The sequence below is a fragment of the Lonchura striata genome, chromosome 10 (assembly GCF_046129695.1).
Source record: "Lonchura striata isolate bLonStr1 chromosome 10, bLonStr1.mat, whole genome shotgun sequence".
NCBI lineage: Eukaryota > Metazoa > Chordata > Aves > Passeriformes > Estrildidae > Lonchura > Lonchura striata.
The window spans coordinates 17,113,375-17,136,209 of record NC_134612.1 but is presented as its reverse complement, the minus strand read 5'-3'; the positions used below and the strand labels follow the sequence as shown (position 1 = coordinate 17,136,209).

At 43.1% G+C, this 22,835-nt stretch overlaps 1 protein-coding gene across 12 annotated transcripts in view; it reads left to right on the top strand.

The window, feature by feature from the left end:
• LPP (LIM domain containing preferred translocation partner in lipoma) overlaps positions 1–22,835 on the top strand; it is a 326,612-nt gene that overhangs the window by 204,627 nt on the left and 99,150 nt on the right. For all 12 annotated transcript variants that reach the window (XM_021536843.2, XM_021536840.2, XM_021536845.2 and 9 more), the window contains one exon: positions 6,803–7,477. In XM_021536843.2, coding sequence (XP_021392518.1) covers positions 6,803–7,477 — 675 coding nt within the window. The remainder of the gene's footprint in view (positions 1–6,802; positions 7,478–22,835) is intronic.

Sequence of the window (22,835 nt, the reverse complement as noted above, 5' to 3'; positions counted from 1 at the left end):
AACACTTTATTAGATTTCTCCTCTTCTTCTTTTGGTATAGTGCCTGGGAGCAGTCTGTTTGAATACCTTGATAGCTTCTGGTGATCAAGCCAGCAAATTGCGTCTCACATCTGCAAAGTCTGAGTGTAGCTGCTGATCCATGCACAGCCCATACATCCGTGACACTCGCTTGTCAGCTGTAAACTAGAAATGAGAGAATGATGAAAGTGTAAAGAAAAAATTATAAACGTGTTTTGGCTGAGGGGTTTAAGGTTTGGACCAGACTTCAAAACTTTGGATTGGGTTCTAAGGATATTTTGACATTTAAAATAAATCTGTGTTAGCAACTGAGCTGTGTGCGCAGCATAGCAGCAGTGCAGAGTTGTAAAGATGTGTCCTCAGTGTGCTTGGACTGTCTGGACCTTATAAAGAAGGCCAGGGAATCCTGTATATTGAAAATGCATCAGGTATGCTAAATGGGAGCAGTCCATCCATTTAGGATCTCTGGACATGAAGCAGCCCAGCTGGAGCTCTACCAGGACTCCAGAGGACTCCAGGCATCTGCAAGTCCCAAATGAGAGGCCAGATTTCTCATTTTCACCCAGATGTTATTTCACACAGAAAAGGGTTCAGGGGAACTTGGCCATACATTATCACTAGCAAAGCTGCTTGTTCAAATACAGAATTTGAAGTCAGCAGGAGGCAGAGGTGCCTGCACATCAGGAAACCCCCTAAAATCCCTGTTCACATTTTCAGGTACCTAAAGACCAAGGTTTCAAAGCAGAGTGTTTTATTTTTCTCTGGGGTTATTTTTCCCATACTGAGGGGAGCTGGGGTATGCTACCTGAGGCAGAAGGTAGGCTCAGCCCACGTGCTGCTCCTGCAAAAGCAGCAGCTCCAGTTCCAGCAGGAGCCACTGTTCAGCGCAGAGATAGAAGAGGAGGTGGGGAAGGGTGTCCCATTCATGTCAGTCCCCTTCATACACTAGAAATAAACTTGCAGCACAACCTCTTGGTCATGCCTTGGCTACAGGATGAGGCAGGATCCTGGCAAATCATCTGAGCTGCTGGCACTTAGAAATCCCTTTGGTGTGCTGCTGTAGCTGAGCTTGAGTGGCAGGGCACTTAATGCAGGGAAAAGGGATCTCTGCTTCTTACAGTCACATCAAAATTACCTGCTTACTGTGGAATTTGTCTCCACTAACTTGTGCTGTCTAAATATTCAGTGACTTGTCTTGCCTGTTTTTACCCTTCTTTTACAGTCAGTGGAGAGAAGTAGATTCCCGCAGGGGATGATTCATCTCCCCTGTTTTAGGCTTCAATATTAGAATGGAATAAATGACCCTGTGGAGATACATTTCAGAGAGAGGGAGAGCTTTAAGCACCTCCAGCTAGCCAAGGTGAATGCCCATCATTGGTGATAGGAAAAGCCAAGTTAATTTTTCACCGTTTTCTGCCCTTCCCACCCAGGCCTTCAACTTCCACCACCATTGAGTGCTACATAAAGGATTTCAGGTGGCCTGAGCTGGCCCTGTGTTTCAACCCAGCTTGTGTCAGTGGACCATGCAGGAGAGGGGCTGAGTTAGGAGGAGAGATGCTGCAGTGTCCCATTGGACTGGCAGCCCCCTGAGAACGCTGCATCTCGGGTTCAGCCCACCGGTAGTTGCCAGGTTTCTGCCTTTCGAGGAAGAAGAGTTGTTTCATTCCTATCCTGGAGCAATTACTGACTGAAATGCCCAAAAAAGGCAGCCCCAGCTAGGGCCGTGGTTCTCAACCTCTGCTCTGCAAACCCTGGGGGTCCATGGATCACTCCTAAGGTAACTAAGAAGAATTCAATTAAAGGTAACTGAAAAACCCATGTTTATTGTCAATAGATTAACTTTCTCCATAAAGCAGCTTGTCTCTTCTGAAAAACTTTTGGGGGCTGCCGAGCATAAAGGTTGATGAAAATCACTGAGCTGGAGTAATGTATCTTTGTATGTAATAATAGGACATCTAAAGGGCTAAAGCTTTTCAACTATACCTATATGAAAAAATGTCTGGAAAATTGAATACAATATGATAAACTTTGTATTGGCATTTTTGATTCAGTCTCTGAAACCTGAGTAACTGAAGGGATTCTATAAAAATAATTCTACAAAGTAAAAGAATGAAGTCCTTTTCATATGGATTCCAGCTGATCATATAGAATCATGTTCATGCTGTAGACTATGATAATTTGGTACTCTTTTTAAGATTTAACCCTGACAAATGGTAAATAATTATAAGTTAATTTCTGTAGAAGAAACATGTTTCATCCCTAGTACCTATGCAATGACTTTTTAGTTGTAGATGTACATTGAATTTAAGATATATGTAAATAATTTCTTCAGGACAAAGAATCAAAGATACTCAGGATTCTGGATTTGCCCACCAGGGTAGCTTTGAATCCAGACACCCAGCTCTGAAAGTCAGATCTCTTGGACAGTGTGACTTTATCACAATGCCATAGACTTTGCCTTTGATGATTGGTACATGAAACTCCTGAAAATGTTTATGAACCTCCTCTGCATTTAAAAAGACAAGATAGGATTTGCCAAGCAAAGTGATTCCACTCATGGTTATACATGGTAGGCTTTTTTAGAAGTGTTTTGGAGTTTTTTTCCTCCCACATTTGATTGAGTTTTACTTGATTTTGTCAGTATTAGTTCACCTTTACTTGAACTGCTGGATAATTCATTTGTAGAAGAGGCAGTACATTTAGATACTTCCATCTGTGTTTAAACAAGGCTCTTGTGCTTTCCCATTAAAAAAAAAAAAAGAGTTTGTATTATAATGCTTGTGGTAGATGAGGTTCTGAATTTAACTCCTTCCTACTCTAGTTTCTCTCAACAACTGTGTTATCAACACCTGGGGTTTCTAGTTTACTCTCTTTGCAAATGTGAATTTGCAAGAAGGGGTTGATGGTAAGTAGCGTGGTTTTAATTTGCACTTGCAAAGTGTGTCAGACAGTTTCATCAGGGCATGGCGAGCAGAGGAAAGCCTGTCTTCCTCTGAAAAAAGCCCTCAGAGGATGTCAGAGAGCATGTTTGGCTGCGATAATCACTTGTAAATGCAGTATGGTTTTGAAATGAGCTGTCCAGGAGCTGCTGGAGAAAGGAATGCCTGTGCTCCTATGAATTCACTGTCTTTCTCCTTTTCCTTTCTCCTGTTTCTACTTGTTTTCATGTTTCTGAGCAGTCACTTTGATGTGCTTTTGGATGATTCTACCTTGTTGTGTTGGTGGAAGTTCTGTGGATTCACTTGGATGAAACATTTGTGACAGTCATCTGTTTTGCTAGACTGTACCCAGTGATATAGATAGCCCCTTCCAGCCTTCTGTGCATTACTCCATCTACCTGGCATCTTTACAGCCTCATCCATCCCTCCTATCCTCCTAGTGCCTTCCAGACAGCTGTTGAAATCTCTCTTCTAGTGGTATCTGAGTACCCTTTTGTTGTCCTTCCACACATTCCCGTCCTCAGAGCAGGAATCTTGTCCTTAGTGACTGTTCATTTATAAAGATTTTTCTTAATCCATTAGTAATCTTAACGTTTAAGCCTGGGGTGATATTTGAGTGCATGGCTGGACTGTGGCCACCCTTCTCTCTCAGGCAAAAGGGCAGAGGATTTATGGTGATACCTCACCTGTGCCCTTGCACAAGAGCTACAACCAACTTGTGTCCTCATAAATCATCAGTGCTCCAGTAGTGTTAAATTCCCTGTAGCCTGTCCCATTTCTCTACTACACCACAGCAGCTAGCCTTACACCTCCCCCCATAAACCCCAGCTTTCATCACACACTTGCCCAGCGCCCTCAGAGGAATTCAGAATGAGTCACGCAGGGCGCCTCTGGGGACTCCTACTGATGCAAACTTCCTCCTCCTCAAGGCAGCCTGTGGTTTGATGCCACAATGCAGCCAGTACTTGTTAGCTCGGGCCTTCGCTGTGGCATTGATAGCGCAGTTTGGGCTCTGCTCCCCCAAATTGCCACCTTCCTTCGCTGGATTCTGGTGCAGGAGGGGACACTCACAGCTCATCCTGTCTGTAGTGTCAAAACACAGGAGCTACTTGGTACCAGTCCACAGATTGTGAGGGTTTGGGGCTTTTCTGGAAGAAGGGTTTATCATTCTTAAGGTGTATTCCAGACAGGGCAGGAGACTGGCATAAGTGAAGTGTTATGTGGATGTTTATATGTGTTATGTAGATTTTTAGATTTTTATATGTAAGATTGTAAGTCCCCAAGTTCTTGAGATAGGATCAGAAGAGTTTTAGTAGCATCTGTCATGACCTGCTTCCAGAGTCTGCATTCAGAAATACAGAATGTGATGAACAGAGCTCACTTCTGTTATTTTGATCTTTTCCCCTCCCCCAGACAGGCCATTGCCTTTATAACATTATCTACCTTCTACCTCTTCTCATGGAAAAGAAAAATGCTTTTCTGGTGGTAATTACACAGTGCTGTACTGTGGACCTTTCATCCCATTACAGTAAGTAGACAAACTACTATAATTTACAAGAATGAAATAGGTGAGGAAATGGGAAATTTTCTGGCACTCCCAGGCATAAATGCCAACCTGACATGGGAGAACAATTCTGACAGAAAGCGAGTTTTCTTGCTAGCAATGGGTGCTGGTGCAGTTGTTTTCTGATGCAGGGATGGAGGAGTGCCGGCCTCCCTTCAGGTGTTTCAGAAGTAGAAGTATTGGGCAGTATTAATGGAGAGCTACAAACCCTTAACCTGTCTCTGCCTTTGCAGTTCAACTGAGACATGCTTCAGCTCTTCCTTGCTCTCAGTTTGAAAATCTCTTCAGTCTGTCTATGTGCTGCCTTGTCATGGATCTGTTAGCAAGGTCAGGGTGTGAATACATTGAGATGTTTTTCCTCCAGCAGAAGTTTGCTGCCTTATTATTCCCCACTTCTGAATACACACCTTTCACACCTCTCAGAACAGACTGATGCTCTTATTTGCCTGGGGTTTTTTGCTGATTTATAGTGTTTCCTTGTGGGAGGTTTGCCCTGAAGGTGTGATTGCAGGAGTAAGGTCTTTACCAGTGCATCAGCAAAAAAGTATTTGCACATCACCAGGGAAGAGCTGCCAGTTGGGTGGTTGAGCTTCCTTATCCCTTGGGTAGACTTGCTTGTAGGCTGTGCTCTAGAAGCTAAGTGGGTTGCACTTATCTTTTTTTTCTTTGTGTGAGGTGGTTACCAAATGTTGGAGGACACAGCCACCCTGCTCAGAGGATTAATTTCTCCTGCCCCGTACAGAGGATGAGTTTGGAACCCTTGGAGGCTCAAGGTGGCTGAAGTTACCCCAGCCCCCTCTGGGTGGTTTGGCAGCAATTAATTGCCGCCACCTGCTGACCAGGCACAGGATTTCCCTGGCCCCAGGACAGCTTGTGCATGTCCTGAAGAGTCCTCACCATGCCCTCCCTGGGAAGAAGGTGGAGCAGGAGGTGGAGGTCAGGGTGCCTGCATAAATGGGAACACCTGGGGACAAGTGCAAGTTGGTCAATTAAAGGTGTCATATGCCTTGGAGTGCACAAAAGCATGGGTAAAGGCTGCCTTTGGGCTGCTGTGAACTTGTAGATTATCAAGCAGATCATGGATGAGATCAAGCCTGGTACAGGAAGTTTGAATGAGAGATAATAACCTCATATAACTATGGTGTTAGGTGCAGTCAAACTGCATGTCTTCACTTTAATGCATTTCTCTGTAGAAGGCATAAAATTCAGGTACTCTTTTAGAATAAAGGAAAATAGAAAAACAAAAAATTATACCTAATCCCAAACTCTAGAAATCCAAGTTTACTCTTCTTTGATGTAGTGAAAAGACATAAAGAGTATTGGTCAGTGTTCTTCAGAAACTTTGACACTGTTAGCTCTTCAACAAAGATGTCTTTTCACACTGGTGTTCTTGAACATTTAAATGTGAGGTAAGCCAAACAAACAAGTACACTAAACTGAAGGATGTATGATGCCTGTTAGAGAGCGTCACTGCGACAAAGCTTCATTCCATGGCCAAATTGCAGGAAGCAGCAGCATTTGCTGTGATCCTCTTCCCTGGCTGCGCCAGCATTGCAGTGCCTGGGGCACCAGTGCAGGGTTACATGGCTGCCATGGTAGGAGCTGACTTCTGAAGCTCTTGGAAACCATGACCCACTTTCTGCCCTTTAATGGAGCATTTGTAGCATTTAACTTTTCTGGGGTCACTCCAGGTGTCCAACCGGTACAGCCAGGGTAAGGACACCTCAGTGACTTGCTTTGATCGGAGTTCATTCTTACAGCCTGGGTCCTGTTTGCAGGCTATCCCAATCTGCTGCCTCCTGCACAGTTAAAGGAGCTCCTGTATTGGGGCAGAACCCTACAAGTGATCTAGAGACCCAAGGAATTTCATGTCTCCATAGAGACTATAATCTCATTTTCTCTCTTTTTCAAAACAGCCGCATTTCCACAGGAATGCATGGGGTTTTCCCTAATTATCCTCTGGCGAGTCTCCCTTTTTTTGTTTGTGTGTGTGTGTGTATCATTTTTTAATTTGTTTGTTTGTTTGGAGGCGGAGGAGAAGCCTCCAAGGAGAGATGAAATGCCATGCACGGCAGTTCTGCTCTGCTGCTGCGGTGCCGTCCCTGTTCTGTCAGAGCAGGGGAAGGTTGCTATTACCATTCTATAATGTGTGGCCCTGTTACTCTTGCTTTCCTAAGCAGTTGGAGATGTTTCTGTAAACCCACATTTCAACCCTCATTGCTTGACCCAGTGCCCAAGCGGCCCCTCCTGCTGACCCCATGTCTCTCTCCTTGCTCTCCAGGGCTCGGGGACCTCAAGCAGCTCCGCTGCCACCACCCCATCCGTGTCCACTCCTGTCACTGGCCACAAGCGGATGATCATCCCCAACCAGCCTCCCCTCACCGCCACCAAGAAGTCCACTGCCAAGGGCCCGGGGCAGCCAGCGCCCATCCCGGTCACTCCGGTTGGCACCCTGAAGCCGCAGCCGGTGCCGGCCTCCTACGCCACGGCCTCCACGCCGAGCCGCCCGGCCTTCAACGTGCAGGTGAGGACGGCGCAGCCCAGCCCGCACTACCAGCCGCCCAGCCCGCAGCCCGGGCACTACGGCAGCCTGGGCCCCGGCCAGCCCTACGGCTCCGCGCCGTCCCGCCAGCCCACGGCCCCTCAGTACGGAGCGCCGCAGCCCCAGGGGCCCGGCTACGGCTACGGCCCTGCGCCCGGCCGGCCCGCGGAGCCCGCCTACGGCTACGCGCCCCCGCAGGGCCGCTACCAGGACCCCTACTACGGGGGCTACGGCGGCAGGAACGGCTCCGAGGCGCCCTACGTGCCGCAGAGCTCCTGGAAGGCCGAGCCGGCGTATCCTGCGAGTAATGCCATGGGCCAGGCTCCCCCTGGGCTCTACCAGCCACCGGGCACGAAGAAGACCTACATCACTGACCCAGTGCTGGCCCCGCAGCCGCCCACCCTGCAGCAGAAGGTAAGAGATACCAGTGGTCACTGACACTCCTGCGAGAGCCACATGGCAGAACGTGGCTTGGGATGCTCCCTGAAAGGTGGTGGGGGTGAAGGTGGTGCTGTCAGGGGTGTGGGGCAGATCTCCCTACATATGGCTTCTTAAAAGCTGGAAATGGGGAACTCCCATCTGCTTTGAAAAGAGCCTCTGCAGGGGCTTAGAGAAACTGCTAGCCTCAAATAGTGAGATGGTGTCACGTGTGGAAGCATGGTGTCAGCCCACAGGAGGGAGGGAGGCAGGTTTTGTCCCTGTGACTTGCTGTTGCCCATGAGCTCCCTGGCCATGCCTCTGTAAGGCATCGCTCAACTGGAGCATTTTCTTCTGGGCACTCCCAAGATGAAGTGAGAGGTTGGGTGTGAGCTGCTTCATATAACTGGGGACATCCCTGGTTCAACAATTAATGCTCCCGGTCCTCAGGCAGATGGGAGGTACACGAGAGGCTGGTTTTGATTGTGGTTCAGAGTGATTGCGGAGGTTGTCCTCTGGTGTGTCGCTGTTCAAAGATCACTTATCACTGAAACCACATGGAAATGAGTCCCCACAGAGCTCGGCTCTGGTTTTCCTCTCTGATGTTGGTACACCAGATGGTCCCCATCCACTTCAATAAGTGCCTGGACCTCATAAAGTGAAGTCAGTTTGAAATAGAAAGTTAAAGTGGGTCTGCCTGGTTTCTCTGCCCAAGCTGATCCTGCCTGGCTTTTGTCACTTCTGCTGGTGGCCATCTCTAATGTGGCTCTGGGAGGTGTTTTAGCTTTGTGGGCCCTCACTGTGTATGACGAGCTGAGGTTCCACAAAGGGTGAGGTAGGGAGGCAATGATGCTGTTGCTGCCCAGGCCCACCTTGGCATGTCTGAGCACATCCATGCTCTTGAGTTTGTGAGTGCTCACAGGGAAAGGGGAAAAAGCTTCTGATACATGACTGAAAGCCTGTCCATTTGTCATTTCCTTCTCTAACAGCACACAGATGGTCTTCCCTGAATTTCAGGTTTCCTGACAGTGGGAATTTTGAAAGGGAAAGATGTTTCTTGAGGCAGTTTAGAGAGGGCAAGAAATTACAGAAGGCTTTAAAATATTATCTACGAGCAGCTAAGAAACTGTTTTTATTCTTTTCTTCCCCTTCCTTAATAAGAACCTTTGAAGCAGGGAGAGAAGCAATAAACTCGCAGCTCTGCAGGTTCTTGGTACAGAGCTTAGATAGAAAAGTAGTGAAAGACACAAAATTTGCACATAGCTTTAACAGATGTAAATGGTTGTGGTTCTAGTGGAGTCACTGAGGAAATGCTGAGGTATAGTAGATCCATATTTAGACTTTTATAGATACAAGTAGGCTTATATATATAAAAAAATTTAAAACTGTAGTTCAGTCAGCATCTCTATGGAAACACAAATCATCTCAAACCACAAACAGCACAAGCCTGTTAGTCTCATTTGCATTACAAAGCTGGAGGGACAATTTAATTTAGCTCATGTTGGGGGTTTCATGTATGCCTATATATATTTATATATACATGTTGGTGTGTGTGCACGTGGCATTTGCAAATACACAGACAGAAATATTTCATAAGTACCTCTATAAAAAATAATTTCAATTCTTCTGCAGAACAGACTATTATCTGCTTGATGATAAATCCCTCCAGAAACTTTCTTTCTCTTCCAACCTGCTAAATAGCTGTTTTCTTACCTATTTCACTTTTGAGCTTACAAATCTTCTGTGATATGTTGGTGGCAGGCTTTGGCATTAAAGCAGTGTTGTCCAGCCTTGCCACATGCTCTTCTCTTCCTTTGCAGAATAACTCATTCATAAAATCAACTTTGGGAATTATTTTATTTAAAAGGGAAAAAAAAGGCTGTGTTAGAGCCAGATATCTGTTAGGAAGAATTGTCACTTTAATTTGACTTGGCTATCATGTAAATCTTAACATCTTTTCCAACACACACACATGATTCTGCATTTGGTTGTGTTTTGCCTTTTCAAGGTTGGTTTGAGACTTTTCAGTTAAGGAAACAGAAAGGGTAAGAAGCATTAATACAAATCACACAAAATATAAGATGACCTTTTGGAATTTTTCTTCTTGCAAGGGAAGGGTTTTAAAGTATCAAACAATTTCTAAATGTATTCAGAAAAGCTCATGCCTAATCTTGAACACAGTTTGTGCGCAAATTATTGAGGATGTTGCAGCCAATCCATTTTAGATTAAAAGGTAATGGTCCCTAATTCTAACATATACCATGATTCATCACTGTGAGTGGCAAAAATTTATATTAAATTTGTTTCATGCTTTTAAAGGGTAAAAAAAAAGGTTTCTATTTGGCATTCTGGCTAGGAAGAGGTTCATGACATTGTGGCTCTCTGTTTTTTGCTGTGTACTAATCATCTTGAAGTCGCTGCTGATCCAAAATAAATCTGGATTGGTATGGGAACAGCAAATAATCTGTACTGGTTCTTAAAGCCTGCTGAAAACAATGAGTTTTACTCACACACAATTCCATGCTGCATTCTGTCCTTGGGCCACTTATGGGGTGAGAGTCATGCATTAGTGTCTGTCTAGCATTAGTGCCCAAGTCCTAGTTAGGAAATGATCTGGTGCAGTGCATGTCCTCATTTAAACCTTCATGTGCTTCAACAGTCAAAAAATCTCAGGGTGATGGGGACCTTTGTAGGAGCAGCAACAGAGTTCTCGTGAGACCGTTTGGCTACTCTCATGCTCTTGCTGTGCCTGCTCAGACAAAATCAAAATCTGAAGCCTCTCTCTTAACTTCTCCTCTCCCAAAGGGCAGAGGGCACAAGGCCAAGGTGGCTCATTAGGTATGCTCATTTCTGGCACTATCATGTCTATAGTAGACATATGACAAAAACAGTTTCTGATGTGGAGTATTCCCAGGATTCTGCCCTGTAGCCAAAGCAGGACTGGTAAACTCCCACCACTGACCAGCTCATCTATCACCAAATGTTTCTGTGCTGGACTGGTTAAGACACCAAAACCCCTTGTTGAGTTCCCATGTCTCCAAATAATTTTGGGTCCTTTCACTCTTTTTGGTCATGTTTGAACATCTTTGAGATACTATCATATATTCCAAGTAGATTTGTGGACCTTTCAGGGGCCTCATGTATCTCCTGGTGTATTTGAGAGGTGGCTCTGGGAGATCTGTTTTTCCTAGAGCCCAGCTATTGTCCTAATTCTACTCATAGGCTTTGGAAAGCACATTCCTTCCTAAAGGGACCTTTCATATTTTCAACATCTAGACTAGGTACCACTGAAGCCATTTGAGACAGCTTTGCAGCTCTTGTCCAAAATGGTGGAAATCTTAATAAAATCATTGATCTCTTGAGAGCCATTTGACAATTTGGTGAGGACGGAAATGTCTTGTAGCTCTGATTTAGTACAGCATCCAAAGCCATGTTTCTTTGCTGCAGATTTGCTGGGAGGAGAAAGAGAGCAATATCCCTTTGGTAGCTGTGTCTGTTCTCCCAGACATGACACAAGTGCCCAAATTCCTTAACCTGGTCAGCCACGGATTGCAGTACCCCCATTCACATCTGTAGAGGCATCAGTGGAGCATGGCCTCCTCTTCAGACAGCCCTAAAGTTTTGCACACCTTTCCAGATGAGCACTATGAAAAGTGGGGAGACAACTATAAACCAGGAGGATTTAATGAGGCAGCTTATGCTTGTGGCATGGTTTAGGTGGTGGTGGCTGCTCATGACTAGTGGACCTCAGCCACAGCGTGGTTTCCACACTGCTGGAGATGATTTCTTTGCTGCCTGCTGCACCCAGCCATACATGGTCTCATGTGGCTTGTAGTGCCCAAAAGGGACTCACTGTTTTCTTGTTTTACACAGCTTTTGTCAGTTTTTCCACTGATATAATATCTCTGATGGAGACATTCGCTTGGAACTTTCATCATCACCTCAGAAACATCTGCTCACCAGTGTCCTTCGCTACAACTGATGCACTTCTCTTGCACTGGTTTAATAATTTTTACAGTCTGCCATCACTCACCTCCGATGCTTGCGTTTGAACTGAGACTAAGTCTCTTGCTGTTTGCTGTTAATTTAGCAACTAGAAGTTTTTCCTTCTCTGCAGATGAATAAAGGCAGTCTACCAGATTCCCTCCTGCTGTCACAGGGATATATGCCTTCCTAGTGTTGCTTTTGACTTATGGAGAAAGGCAGGCAGCTTGCTTTGCATTGCTTGCCTCCCCCAAAGTGTCTTCTCACCCAAAATTTTACGCTTTCACCCAAGTGTCTTCACAAAAGTCACGTATCAAAAATTTTCAATGGATGGAATTTAGAGACAGTGTAAAATGATGATTGAAGTTGGTCTTCCGTCAGTGTGGGACAGTGGCTTCCCATAGTTTTAATATGCTCAAATAAAGCAAACCAAAGTAAAATTTAAAAGGGTGATTTAAAATATTCTACTTTGGCATTTAATGAATTAAAAAAGACTGAAAGCCAATGTGAAATGGAATAGAACGTGAAATTCTGAAATTTAGAGTTGAAACTGTGAGTTCAGTGTGACATTTCAAAATTTCCAGACGAATATGCAGTTCCTTTCTACCCTGAGAATAGCAACAAATGTCAAAATGTTGACATTCTTCACAAAACAGTAATTCAGAGTTCTAACCAGCACTAGCTGTATATCAGCTGCTGACTCTGTCATTGCTTCTGGGTGGATTGAATTAAATACTGTTGCTTCTGTTAAAATGAGGAGGAGGGAAAAGAAGGCAGTTGTGTCTAACAATAAGATGAGAAGCTCAGGACTTATGGTACTGTGGCATTGAAAATGATGTTTTCCTCTTCAAGCTGTTATAAGTCTCTGCATGAAAATTGTTGTGGGTTTTTTCAGGTGAATAGGTGCTGGCAAGAGATGCAAAGAGGTGTTTGCACAGTGGTGTCCTTATCCTGACTACAGGAATATGGCACAGTCTGGTTTTTACCCCAGATTTTTGAAAGAGCACAATTCTTGGCTCAAAATGCGCTTAACATGTTCACTTGAGAACTTTACTCTTTGTATTATATTTTTATTATTTAAGCACTCTGTATACTAGGCAGGAACCAGCTGATGACAGAGCAATTAATCAGTTTTTTCTCTTGGGTATCATATCTTTGAATTGTTTTCCTGAAATAGTGAAACAAAGAGTTGCCAAACAATTACCTTGAAGTTTAAGATAACAGGGAGCCTGCAGTTACGGGAGTAAGTCAGGTCAGCACATACTGAAAAACCGACTTAAATTTACAGCTTCAGGATGCAGCTTCTGCAGCTTTAGCCTTTAGTCAGCCACAATGGGTTAGAAATATAAGAGGAATAATTGAGAAAGAGGCTTTTGGCATAATACCTGGATGTTCTTTCTTGCTCCTTCTTAAAATAAGCTGAGGACAATGCCTCCATACATGATAAGGCATGGGGCAACCTTGAAGTTAATCAAGGGCTCTGCTTCTGTGCTGGTTAACCCTTGATAACCAAGTGTCTACCTTGAGAGATCCTGCCAGACCGTGTTACAGGCTAACATAAGAATTTTGGGTCTGAGTCATAAGATGCAGTGAGTGTATACTTGCATAGCATCAGACAGGGAGGCTGGCTGGTTTCCAGGCAATGGGGCTTGCCTGAGCCCTGGGGCTGCCTGAGCTCAGGTCTCTAAAGGGCAGTCTGGTCTATAGCATGATGTGACAAGGATGGTTGGCCTTGCTACTGGCTTACAACTTTCAGTACAGAAAGCAGCACCCATAAAAGCAAGTGCCACTTGATTTGCAGGCAGACTCTGGCTACTGTGTGTGATGGTGCTGCTGATTACTGGAGGAGCTGGTTCCTTCCATTTAAAAATACACTCGAGTCAAACCACATTGTAATTCTTTCAAAGCCAAAGCACCAGAGTGTGTGAGGAAGCTGTTTTTCTGTCAGATAACCTCTGTCATTGTCAAGTTTATTGCAATGAAGCCAGAACTTGAATGGGTAGAGAAACTTGTCCAAGGTTAGGTACCAATTGATTAGGAGAGCTGGGCAGAACAAGGAGACATGAAGCATCCTGGTGTCATTTGGTGGCTCTTCTCTTTGAGGTGAGAAGGTCTCTGGCTTCTCTGTTGATGTGAAACTCTTTGGGCTTATGACCCGATGGTAATGCCAGTGTTGAGAGAAGTCACTATGCTCACAACACAGTGGCAACATAGATGATGTTTTGAGTGATGTCCTGCTTTGGCCATGTCCTTTGGAGTGGATCTTTTTGTATTTGGGTTGCCCTGTGTGAACCATATTTAACGTCTTAATCCAGCTTTTAATAAGGCACACATACAGATAAAATAGTAATGGTTTGTTACTGAAGCACCACTTTGTGCAGGGGGCTGTGAACAGTTTAAAAGATGAATAATTTTTCCCTGAATAGGGATGGTTGTGCATAGATAGGCTCTTAAGTCTAGTACTTCAATGAGCAGGCAAGTTAGAAAACTATCATGGTGCATAGTGAGCAGTGCCAGCCACGAAGATCCCACCAAAAATAGATATTCAGTTATAAAGATTACAAAGTAGTCTATAACGTCTGTTGATATAATATTTGTTTCACCCAAGAATAATGGTATGAAGCAGTTGCTAATATATGGTTACATTTACTCATCATAAATGTTCTGGTGTTAAACTAACATAATGGCCTTCCTGTTAAGATTTACCTCTGAATAACTATAAAGAAACATGATAACATAGTAAATTTAATAGCAGCCTTTGGGGGAAAAAAGTTTAAAAAAAAAATGAAGAGGTTTCCCATCACAGGCTGAAAGAACTCCTGCAAGGCAAACAGAATCTGCAATTACACTGACAGTTTTGTTCGTAAATGAAAGTAATAGTGAATTATAAAGCTGTAAAATTGTTTTCACAACAATATTTTGTTTTTATAACTTACACTATTTCACTTAGTAGCTGCCTGGCTCCACAGCAAGTTACATAACATGATATTATGAGTATGATGCCTCAACTTTTTGTCTAGGGAATTAATTTAAGGGCTCTAAACTTTCCAGTCACATTTTCTTCTTTGTTCCAGACACAATGTATTCTCTCTGCTGGAAGAAATATCAGATGAACTACATCTTACTTGTAGCAGAGTAATATTCATATGTCTCTTTATCCACAGTAATAGGGCAGTGACTTAGTTTCACATGGCTCCTCAAAATAGTCCAGATTGAAATGGGCCATCTAAAGTCAGCTACACAAAACAAATTAGAAGAGTAGAGCTGCTGTGTGTTAGCTGATCAATGTAGCATTACCAAGGATTTTCCACAGTGTGGTTTAGCACAGACAGATGAATTATTCTTACTGTCAGTATCACTTGGCCTCCCAGTTAAATATTTTTCTAAACAAACAAACAAAATTTCCTCAAATGAGTTGGCTGTAACTTAACCCGACTTATTAGGATTAATTTAGTCATCAATAAAATGGAACCCACCTGAGCTATAATATACAGCAGATTAGCTATCATAATTTTCATCCTATTATTGCCTAATTAGACTCTGCTAACATCTGAAGAATCTTTTTTTCAGGGTTTTTCTCCAGGTTTGTAAGAACTGGTTGTTCATTAAATGAATCACCTTCTTTTCTCTTGTTGCTGCGATAGAGCTTAAAGCAAAAACCCATGCTATTTCCATGGAGAAAAATGGCCTAAGTGCACAGTGAAATTGCTGCTGTATATATGTAAATTCCTTCTAGGCTGTCACCTAGGTGGACACCTTCTAAGGTGGATTCCTTCTAGGCTGTCACCAGGAAGCCTGGAGGTTTTTATTTTGCAGTCCAACTCAGCCAACAGAAGAAATCTCTGTGAGGAAGTGTTCTGCAACATTTGTATTCTTGTAAACCTCTGTTTTGTGTGTATCTCAGAGACTCAAAGATTCAGGTGACAATTTTGTTTTCCTGATCTGATGATCAGCATCAGAAAGGTGCCCTTCATCTCCTTCTCCACCTTGTGTTAGAAGGCTGCTTTTCTGTTCCTTGCTGCATCAAAATCCTTTCCCCTTCCTATTATGCAATACTTACTTATAACCTCTCTTTCCACAGGCTGCATCCCAAAAATATGCTTTAGAAACACATCAATTCTTGCACGACCTCATTTTAATACTTCAGTTAAAACTCTCTCCTGAACCCATTTTCTCAACTGCATTTCCTATCATCTAGATTTTTCACAACTTCTACGTGTTTCTACATCCATTTCCCTCAGGGTTCTTGTCCTCCAAGACTTAGGCTTAAAATTAGGCCTTTTGCTGCTGTAGAATTTCCAGATCACTGAGCAAGTGGTGGATGAGTCTCTCTAGTAGATTTTTCAGTACCAAGAAGTGTACTGCAGGCAAAGATGGCCTGTATGTACCAGAGGGTGTTGGGAGAGTACATGCTTGTGTTTGTTTCTTCATGATGTTGCTCACCAATAAATATGTCCAAATATAGTTTTCAAATCTGAATTCGGCTTCCCACCTTTTTGTACCATTTCACCATCAGGTTACCTTCTACTGAATAAATACAGAACAGCAATTAAAACCATATGTGTAATTAAAAGAAATACAGCATAAATTTAAACAGAATGAAGATAAGAAAGGTAGAGGGATAAAGACAACTGGAAGCTCAGTTCTGTGTGACCTGCTTTTGAATAAACAATATTATATTCCACAGTCAATTATCCAAAAAGTACAATGTGTTCTGTTGCCAAAAAAAGGTTGTCAGATAGAAGTGGTTAGTCTAAAGGACACATGCACTAGAGTGAACATTAGTCTATTGTACTCGGTATAATATTATACAAACAGAGCTGGCTTGTTACTGGCTTTTTCTCCTTTTTTTTTTTTAAATTTTTGACCACAGATGTGATTATGCAGCTTTTTAATATTACTTCATGAACATCTAATTGCAGGCTTCAGCAAGAGGTGCAGACCTTGCTAGGGAAATCAAATAAGGTATGCTCTGTGCAGCCCAATAATAAGGCTTCCAATACAAAAGTGGAAAAACAAGTCATTAGTTACAACCATCGAACGGAGGTCTAATGGGAGCCACAGGATAAACATTCCATTTTATTATGTCTTCGTTATATGTTTTGCAAGAATCTGTGGTTATAAATTAAAATTGCTTTTTGCAGCAGCAGCTGTAAAAAAGTTCAAAATCTGTGAATGTACCTATTATTTTTATTTATATCACAGCAGGCTGCTTGCAAAATGAACTTTTTTCCCCTCCTATTTGTTAGTTAAAATATGGGGAAAGCATACAAATGCATATCTGCAAGCAGCACTCAAAAATGCCCCCTGGCCTTTTTTTTTTAAATTCAAGATGGCATCAATTTAAAGTGGGAGACAAAAGAGGGGAGGAAACCCAAACATCTCAGATAAAATTAACTTCTTCACCATTACACAAGTTGGTAGGGTCTGGTGTTTGTTTAGAAATTTAAATTAATGCTAGTGAAAGCATCCAGATTGTACTTTGACAGATGAGACAGGGATTTGCTTGAGACTATGTCGCTGACAAAGCAGAAGAATTTCCAGGGCTTTTCTCCAATTGAACTGGCAATTGTGGAGACCCTGGTTACCAGCAAAAAGAGCAGTATTAGAGCAGGATTTTCCAATGCCGTCTTCTGCCTTCTGAGCTGCTCTGCGAGGGAATGTGTTCAACCTCTGACCCTGCCCCAGACTCTCTCTTCTAGCAAAATAATTAATTTTTTTGTTTCTTAATACAGCATTTGGAAGTTACTGCCCCAAGGTAACAACCAGAGCAAGAGATCTGTGGAATGGAAATTTATGGTGGTTGTAAACATCTGTTTCTCCTTTTAGAAAGTATACAAAGACATGAAGTTGTAAACCTTCATCACCCTCATCAACCCTTCTGCTTCCATTTAGGATTTAATTATTAACTGAGCATAGGCAGCTTCTCCTCTCGAGGAGAGAGGCTATACTGGACATGAGATCTGTGGCTTTTAGTGTGCAAATCCCAAGCATCAGCAAATTACTTCTGAGCTGTACCTCCCCTGATCTAGGAAAGCCTTTTGATAGAAGCTTAAATTTGTTTTGTGGAGCCTGCACATCCAAGGGGAAAAATAATTGTATGAAAATGAAAAAAGGCAAAAAATCCATTGTCACAGAGACTTTTTTACTCTTTCACATTAGCATTTCTGTGGGCCATTGAGGAAACAAGCCAAGGTGGTCTCACTTGGGCTGGGAATTCCTGCTGTAGGCAGGGTTGAGGTTCACAGTCATCTTTCTCCAAAGACTGGTCAGGAAGAGCCTCCAGATAGGCACCACAGCACTTCTCTAGGATGGATCAGATTAAAAAATGATACATGTTCCTAAATCTCCATGGTGCTACTCTCGCTGCTCCCTGGTCATCACCATTGTAATTCTGGTAGTGATGCTTAGTACTTGTTCTAAATACTAGATCGTGCAAAGAATTCAATACCATGGAACCTAATTGTTTTTCTATCATTGGAAAATTAAAAAAAAACCTGTGCATAGTGATGAGGAACCTGTTTTAAAGTAAAAACCTGGATTTTTCAACACAAGATGAGTTCCTGCAAGCTTTGCCTCCCACTGTGCTGCCAGTTGCTGAGAAATTATTTTATTTCCCAATTTAGATGTTGGACAGTGACTCAGTATGCCCTGGAAACACTATCATTCTAGCAATTTTCTCATGTGGTAGCTCAGCTTAATGTCGGAGAAATGGGTAGTTATAACGTTGGACTTGGGTTCTAAAAATAAATGTTTGGTTAACTTTTAGTCGTCAACAATTTTCTACTGCCACACATGTTAGAAAATGGAATAAATGGCCTCATGCAATTCCAGGCACACTCTGTGGTCAACAGAAGTATCTGCAGAAGATTAAATATCATAGTAATACAGATAAATGTGGTGGCCACTCTCGCCATATGGCATGTGCACCCTGATGTTTAGAGCCTTGAGATCAGAAGAGTTAACTGTTCAGTAAGAAGAACAGGTGAGCAATTGTGCATCTAGATAGACCTTAGTAGCATGCCTGATTTCTCAAATGTCTCCTTTCTGGCTTTAGACTTGGTGATTTAACCTTTTTCATTCTTAGTTTCCTCTCTAAAGCAGGTATAATGTTTACCTCCTGTATCACAGTGGGGGTTTCAAGACTTGATTGTCTGCAAATTAGTTTTAAAGTCTATAAATGCAAAGTAGTGTTCCTATTTTCTCTGTGAAAGGCAATGAAAATCATGTGCAGAGCCTCTCACAGCAGGCACAGTGGTTATTTGAAATCAAGGATATTTCTGTACCTTTGTGTGTAAATGAAAGAAAGATCTCTCTTAAATCTGTGGCTATTAAAAACAGTTAACTTTTAGCATTTATTTAGTGTTTTATATTATCAGAGCTCTCTTACGAATCTCAACTAAATCTTTCAAAAAGCCTCTGAAAAGCTTATGGCAATATTCTGCTGTTATGGTCATTTCCCCAGACTCACAGGGGAGAAAGCAGCCCTATGGCTTCTCCTCCCTCAGTGGCAGACAGAAGGCAAGGACGTGTTCCAAGCAGATAACAAAGGTTCCCTCAGAGGTGGAGAATGAGCTATTTAATCAAGTCATACAGTTTTATGAATAAGTCAACATTCAGAGAATGAGGTATATACATTCCTTGAGGAGCAGTGCAGAGCTGTGACCTTGTCTGGATCTAAGGACTTTGGTGGGATTTAGGATGACTGTGGCCCACCCTCCCATGTGCTGACTGTGTGCTTAGAGCAGAAATATGCAGTGCCTCACTGTGGCTTAAGTCCCTGTTTTATTTTGTTGAAAAGCATGAGGAAAGGCCAGTGAGATCAGGCATGACTACTGACATCCTCAGCTTTCCTGTTACTGAAGCATCTGGGGAACCAGATGCAAAGAATGTGGGAAATGAGGAAGAGGATAAATGTTGTTGCCCAATGTTCAGGATTGTTCAACCAGTTTCCTTTGGTGTTCAGTCTGAGAGGGTTCATCAGACATTTGGTGGCCACATTATGCCCCATTTGGTTTTAGAAGGCTTTAAAACAAAGTAATTTATGGAAAGAGCTGTGTTGCAGCTGGAGTTAGGCTATCTCTGTACAGTAATTCCAGCTGTTGCTGGAATAAGATGAGAAACCAGGAATGGAAGCAAGCTGACATCCAAAAAAGCCACAGCAGATACAACACCTCATATATGAAGCACAAACACAGAATTTGTATAGAATAATATTTTAGCAGTGAGTTTGATCTATCCTATGAAGGCTCTTGAGTTGTAATTTACAGGTTTTAATTTTGCTGTGTGTATATTGGACCAGAGTGATGTCACTATAGCAGTATTGACTTTGGAGCAACTCTGTTGATTTAGTAACAGCTGGGAGTATAGATCAGAGGCTAACGTAGTATTGTCATCTGAGGTTCTCAAGCAAAAACTAGGAGAACAAATAAATCATAGAGTAGCCTTTTCTGTTCTCATATTTCCTGCCTCCCTAAAACACTTACACATTGAACCTGTTCCTGGTACAACAGTGACTTTATGGTTAGCTTTAGGGGAATCAAGACCTTATCCCTGCTGTTACCAGCCATAACATTTTTCAATACTTTCTTTTGTGAGACATTGTTTCTAAGCAAGCAGAGATTTTACTTCACATGTAGGAAGATATCCCTGTGTGAGTTCTTGTAAAGAAGAAGGAAGAGGAATTCTTTAACAGAACAGCTCAATTAAATGACACCCTGCAGTAGAAACATCCATTTCTGGGGAGGCTTGCTGTAGCATTCAGAGTGAGCTGTGAGTGATTGAGGCTGTTTCTGAACAGACACCACCAGTGATATGAACCTGATCAGAAAGGACTGTTGGCAGTATAGGTAGAGAGCAAAGGTAGGTATCAGGAGGGTTGTGAACATGCATCCTCACAGATACGAAGCAGAAATAATGTTGAAAACTTGGGTCCTTTTTGCAAATATACATTTCTTCCTAAGCTTTCTTTCCAAGCTCCCTACTCCTGGTTTTTCCCAGAAGGATTTCTCTGAATCTCACATCCTGTTTTTCTTGGACAGAGTTTTTTTTTCCTTCTTCTCTTACGCTCTGCACAAGAGGCAGCTGTTCACTCCTCCTCAGTGATGAATATATACAAGGGTCAGTGTACAGGGTCCAGAGCATTGTGATAACAGTGAGCAAGGCAGCTACACTGAGCTTTTGCTGATGAGAGTTCATTACTCATGGTTTCATATCAGCTCATATCTGCATCGGCTGTTCTGCAGATGCCTTTCTTCCCCAGCACTGATTTTTCACTTGAAATGCAGGAGATTGCAATTGCTCAGACAAGGTGTGTGGCTTTCCTCAGACCTGTGTGATTGCCACTGGGTAGATCTAGATTGGCAGAAGCTCAAGAGATTTGAGTGCTGGGAGAACCATGAGGACTCAAATTGTGGGACTGTGAGAATGAATACAAAAATCTACCTGACAAAAAGAAGCAACTTGGCAATTGCTGACATATGTTTAGTTGGAGGCTTGCTGTGGGATATTAACACTGCATGCACATATGTATAGACAAATATCAGCTGGGTAATAACACTTCTAGGGTTCTACCCATGTCCTCAGTGTTGGCTCATCATGCATGATTTCTGCTCTTTTGTACCTCCTATTCATGAAGTTTAAAGTACTTACACTGAGGATTGACTCCTAGGCCTTCAGCTGAACATGTGCAATGAGTTGTTTTTAACCAAAACATTATATTTGAGTGGCCTAATGTCAGCCTGTAGCACAAGGAATTCACCACCTCGGTTTGACAGCTTGGACCCTGCATTACATTCCTTTTCCCTGGGGGTTACTGTGAATGAGCTGTTTCACACTGGTTTCCCCCATCAACCTACTTGTCTCAGGCACGAGCAATTCATGTGGCTCATTTTCCTTTCATAGGAACTCTGGTGGGATCACTAAATCTTCCCCCTAGGGAAGAAGCCTGGACATTACTGTGTGCAAGCAGTGAAGGACCATAAGAATGCTTCTGAACAGGCAGCGCTCATCATGCAGATGCAAAACCCAAACTTGTTTGGGTTAAGTAACATGGCCAAGTCCAAAGAGAAAGTGGTGTTGAAGTGGGGGAAGTGAACCCAGAGGTTTTGACACACAGTGGTCTGTGCTTCCCCTGAAAAGGGGAAGTTGTAATGGCACCTGTAAGGTTTGCGGGGTTTTGTGTCAGGCCATCCAAACCGCCAAATCCAAATTTCAGTGAGTCTCTTGGTTTTCCTTTGTTCCTGTTTCACTGGGCTCTCAGAGAATCTCTGAGAGAAAGGACCATGTCTTGTGTCCTCCTGGGAGCTGCTGGGCACCACTGGTAAGCCTGGGAGCTGAAGTCCTGATGTCGTTCAAGTGATGCTTCAGAATGGTGCTGCCTCTCTGGCTGGGATGGCCAGGCACGGGGCAGTGAGCAGAGCAGACAGGGTGGCTTTGAGAGTGTGTGTTTGCTCAGCAGAGCACAGCTGCCTTGTCTGCTTTTCTCAGAGCACAAGGGAAAGGGGACGGCCAGCGGTCACCAGCCACCTTTAGTAAAACATTATCTCAATTAATCCTTTGGTTGTGTTGTTTATTAAGGGACAGCACTGCCCACTCAGCATGTAAATTTAATCCCCTACCTTGTCTTAGTCAAAAGGCTAGGGCAGCCTGACAATGCAGCAAGCCCAAAATTCCTCCTGTGGATGATGCTGAAAGAGCAAACCTCAAGAAAAGCTTTCAGTGTAGCTCAAGGCATAGCCAGTCCTGCCTGTTTGATCTCTCCCTGCTTTCTTTCCCTTGCCACCACAACACACATTAGTACTTGCTGACTCACAAATGTACACTCTACCCTCTCACTCTACATCTCTCTCTTGCATTGTCTAACAAACAAGGAGCTTGTACAACTGTCTGACTTCTGGTGAAAGCACTGAGCACCTTGCAGAGCTGACCTTCAGTGTTTTCCTTGTTGCAGCATGAGCAGGTTTTAACTTAAAAGTGACAGGTCGAGACCAGGGCCAGACTAACATTGTATTTGATGCTCTGTTGGTCCAGCAGTATTTGTCTTAGTTATATTGTTGTAGTAGTAGTGAATTCCAGAAGTTCATTGCTATTTCTTTTCCTGTGTCTTCATCATTCTGACTAGTAATACCAGTAGTCCTTCCTTTATTTATTTTTTCCCCAGACCAAGAGACTGTTAGACATACCACCTTCTGCAATCTTGTGTTCTGGAAGGCCACTGCATATATCTGTTACTCTCTTTATCTGGGTCATTTGTGGATCTGCTGGTGCCTTGTATATAGATCAGCCTCTTGAGAGACCTGCTATTTTCCCCACTGCTGCATGAGCTGTTTTGTTCCCAGTCTTTGCTTTGGAAAGTTTTCTGTTGTCATTC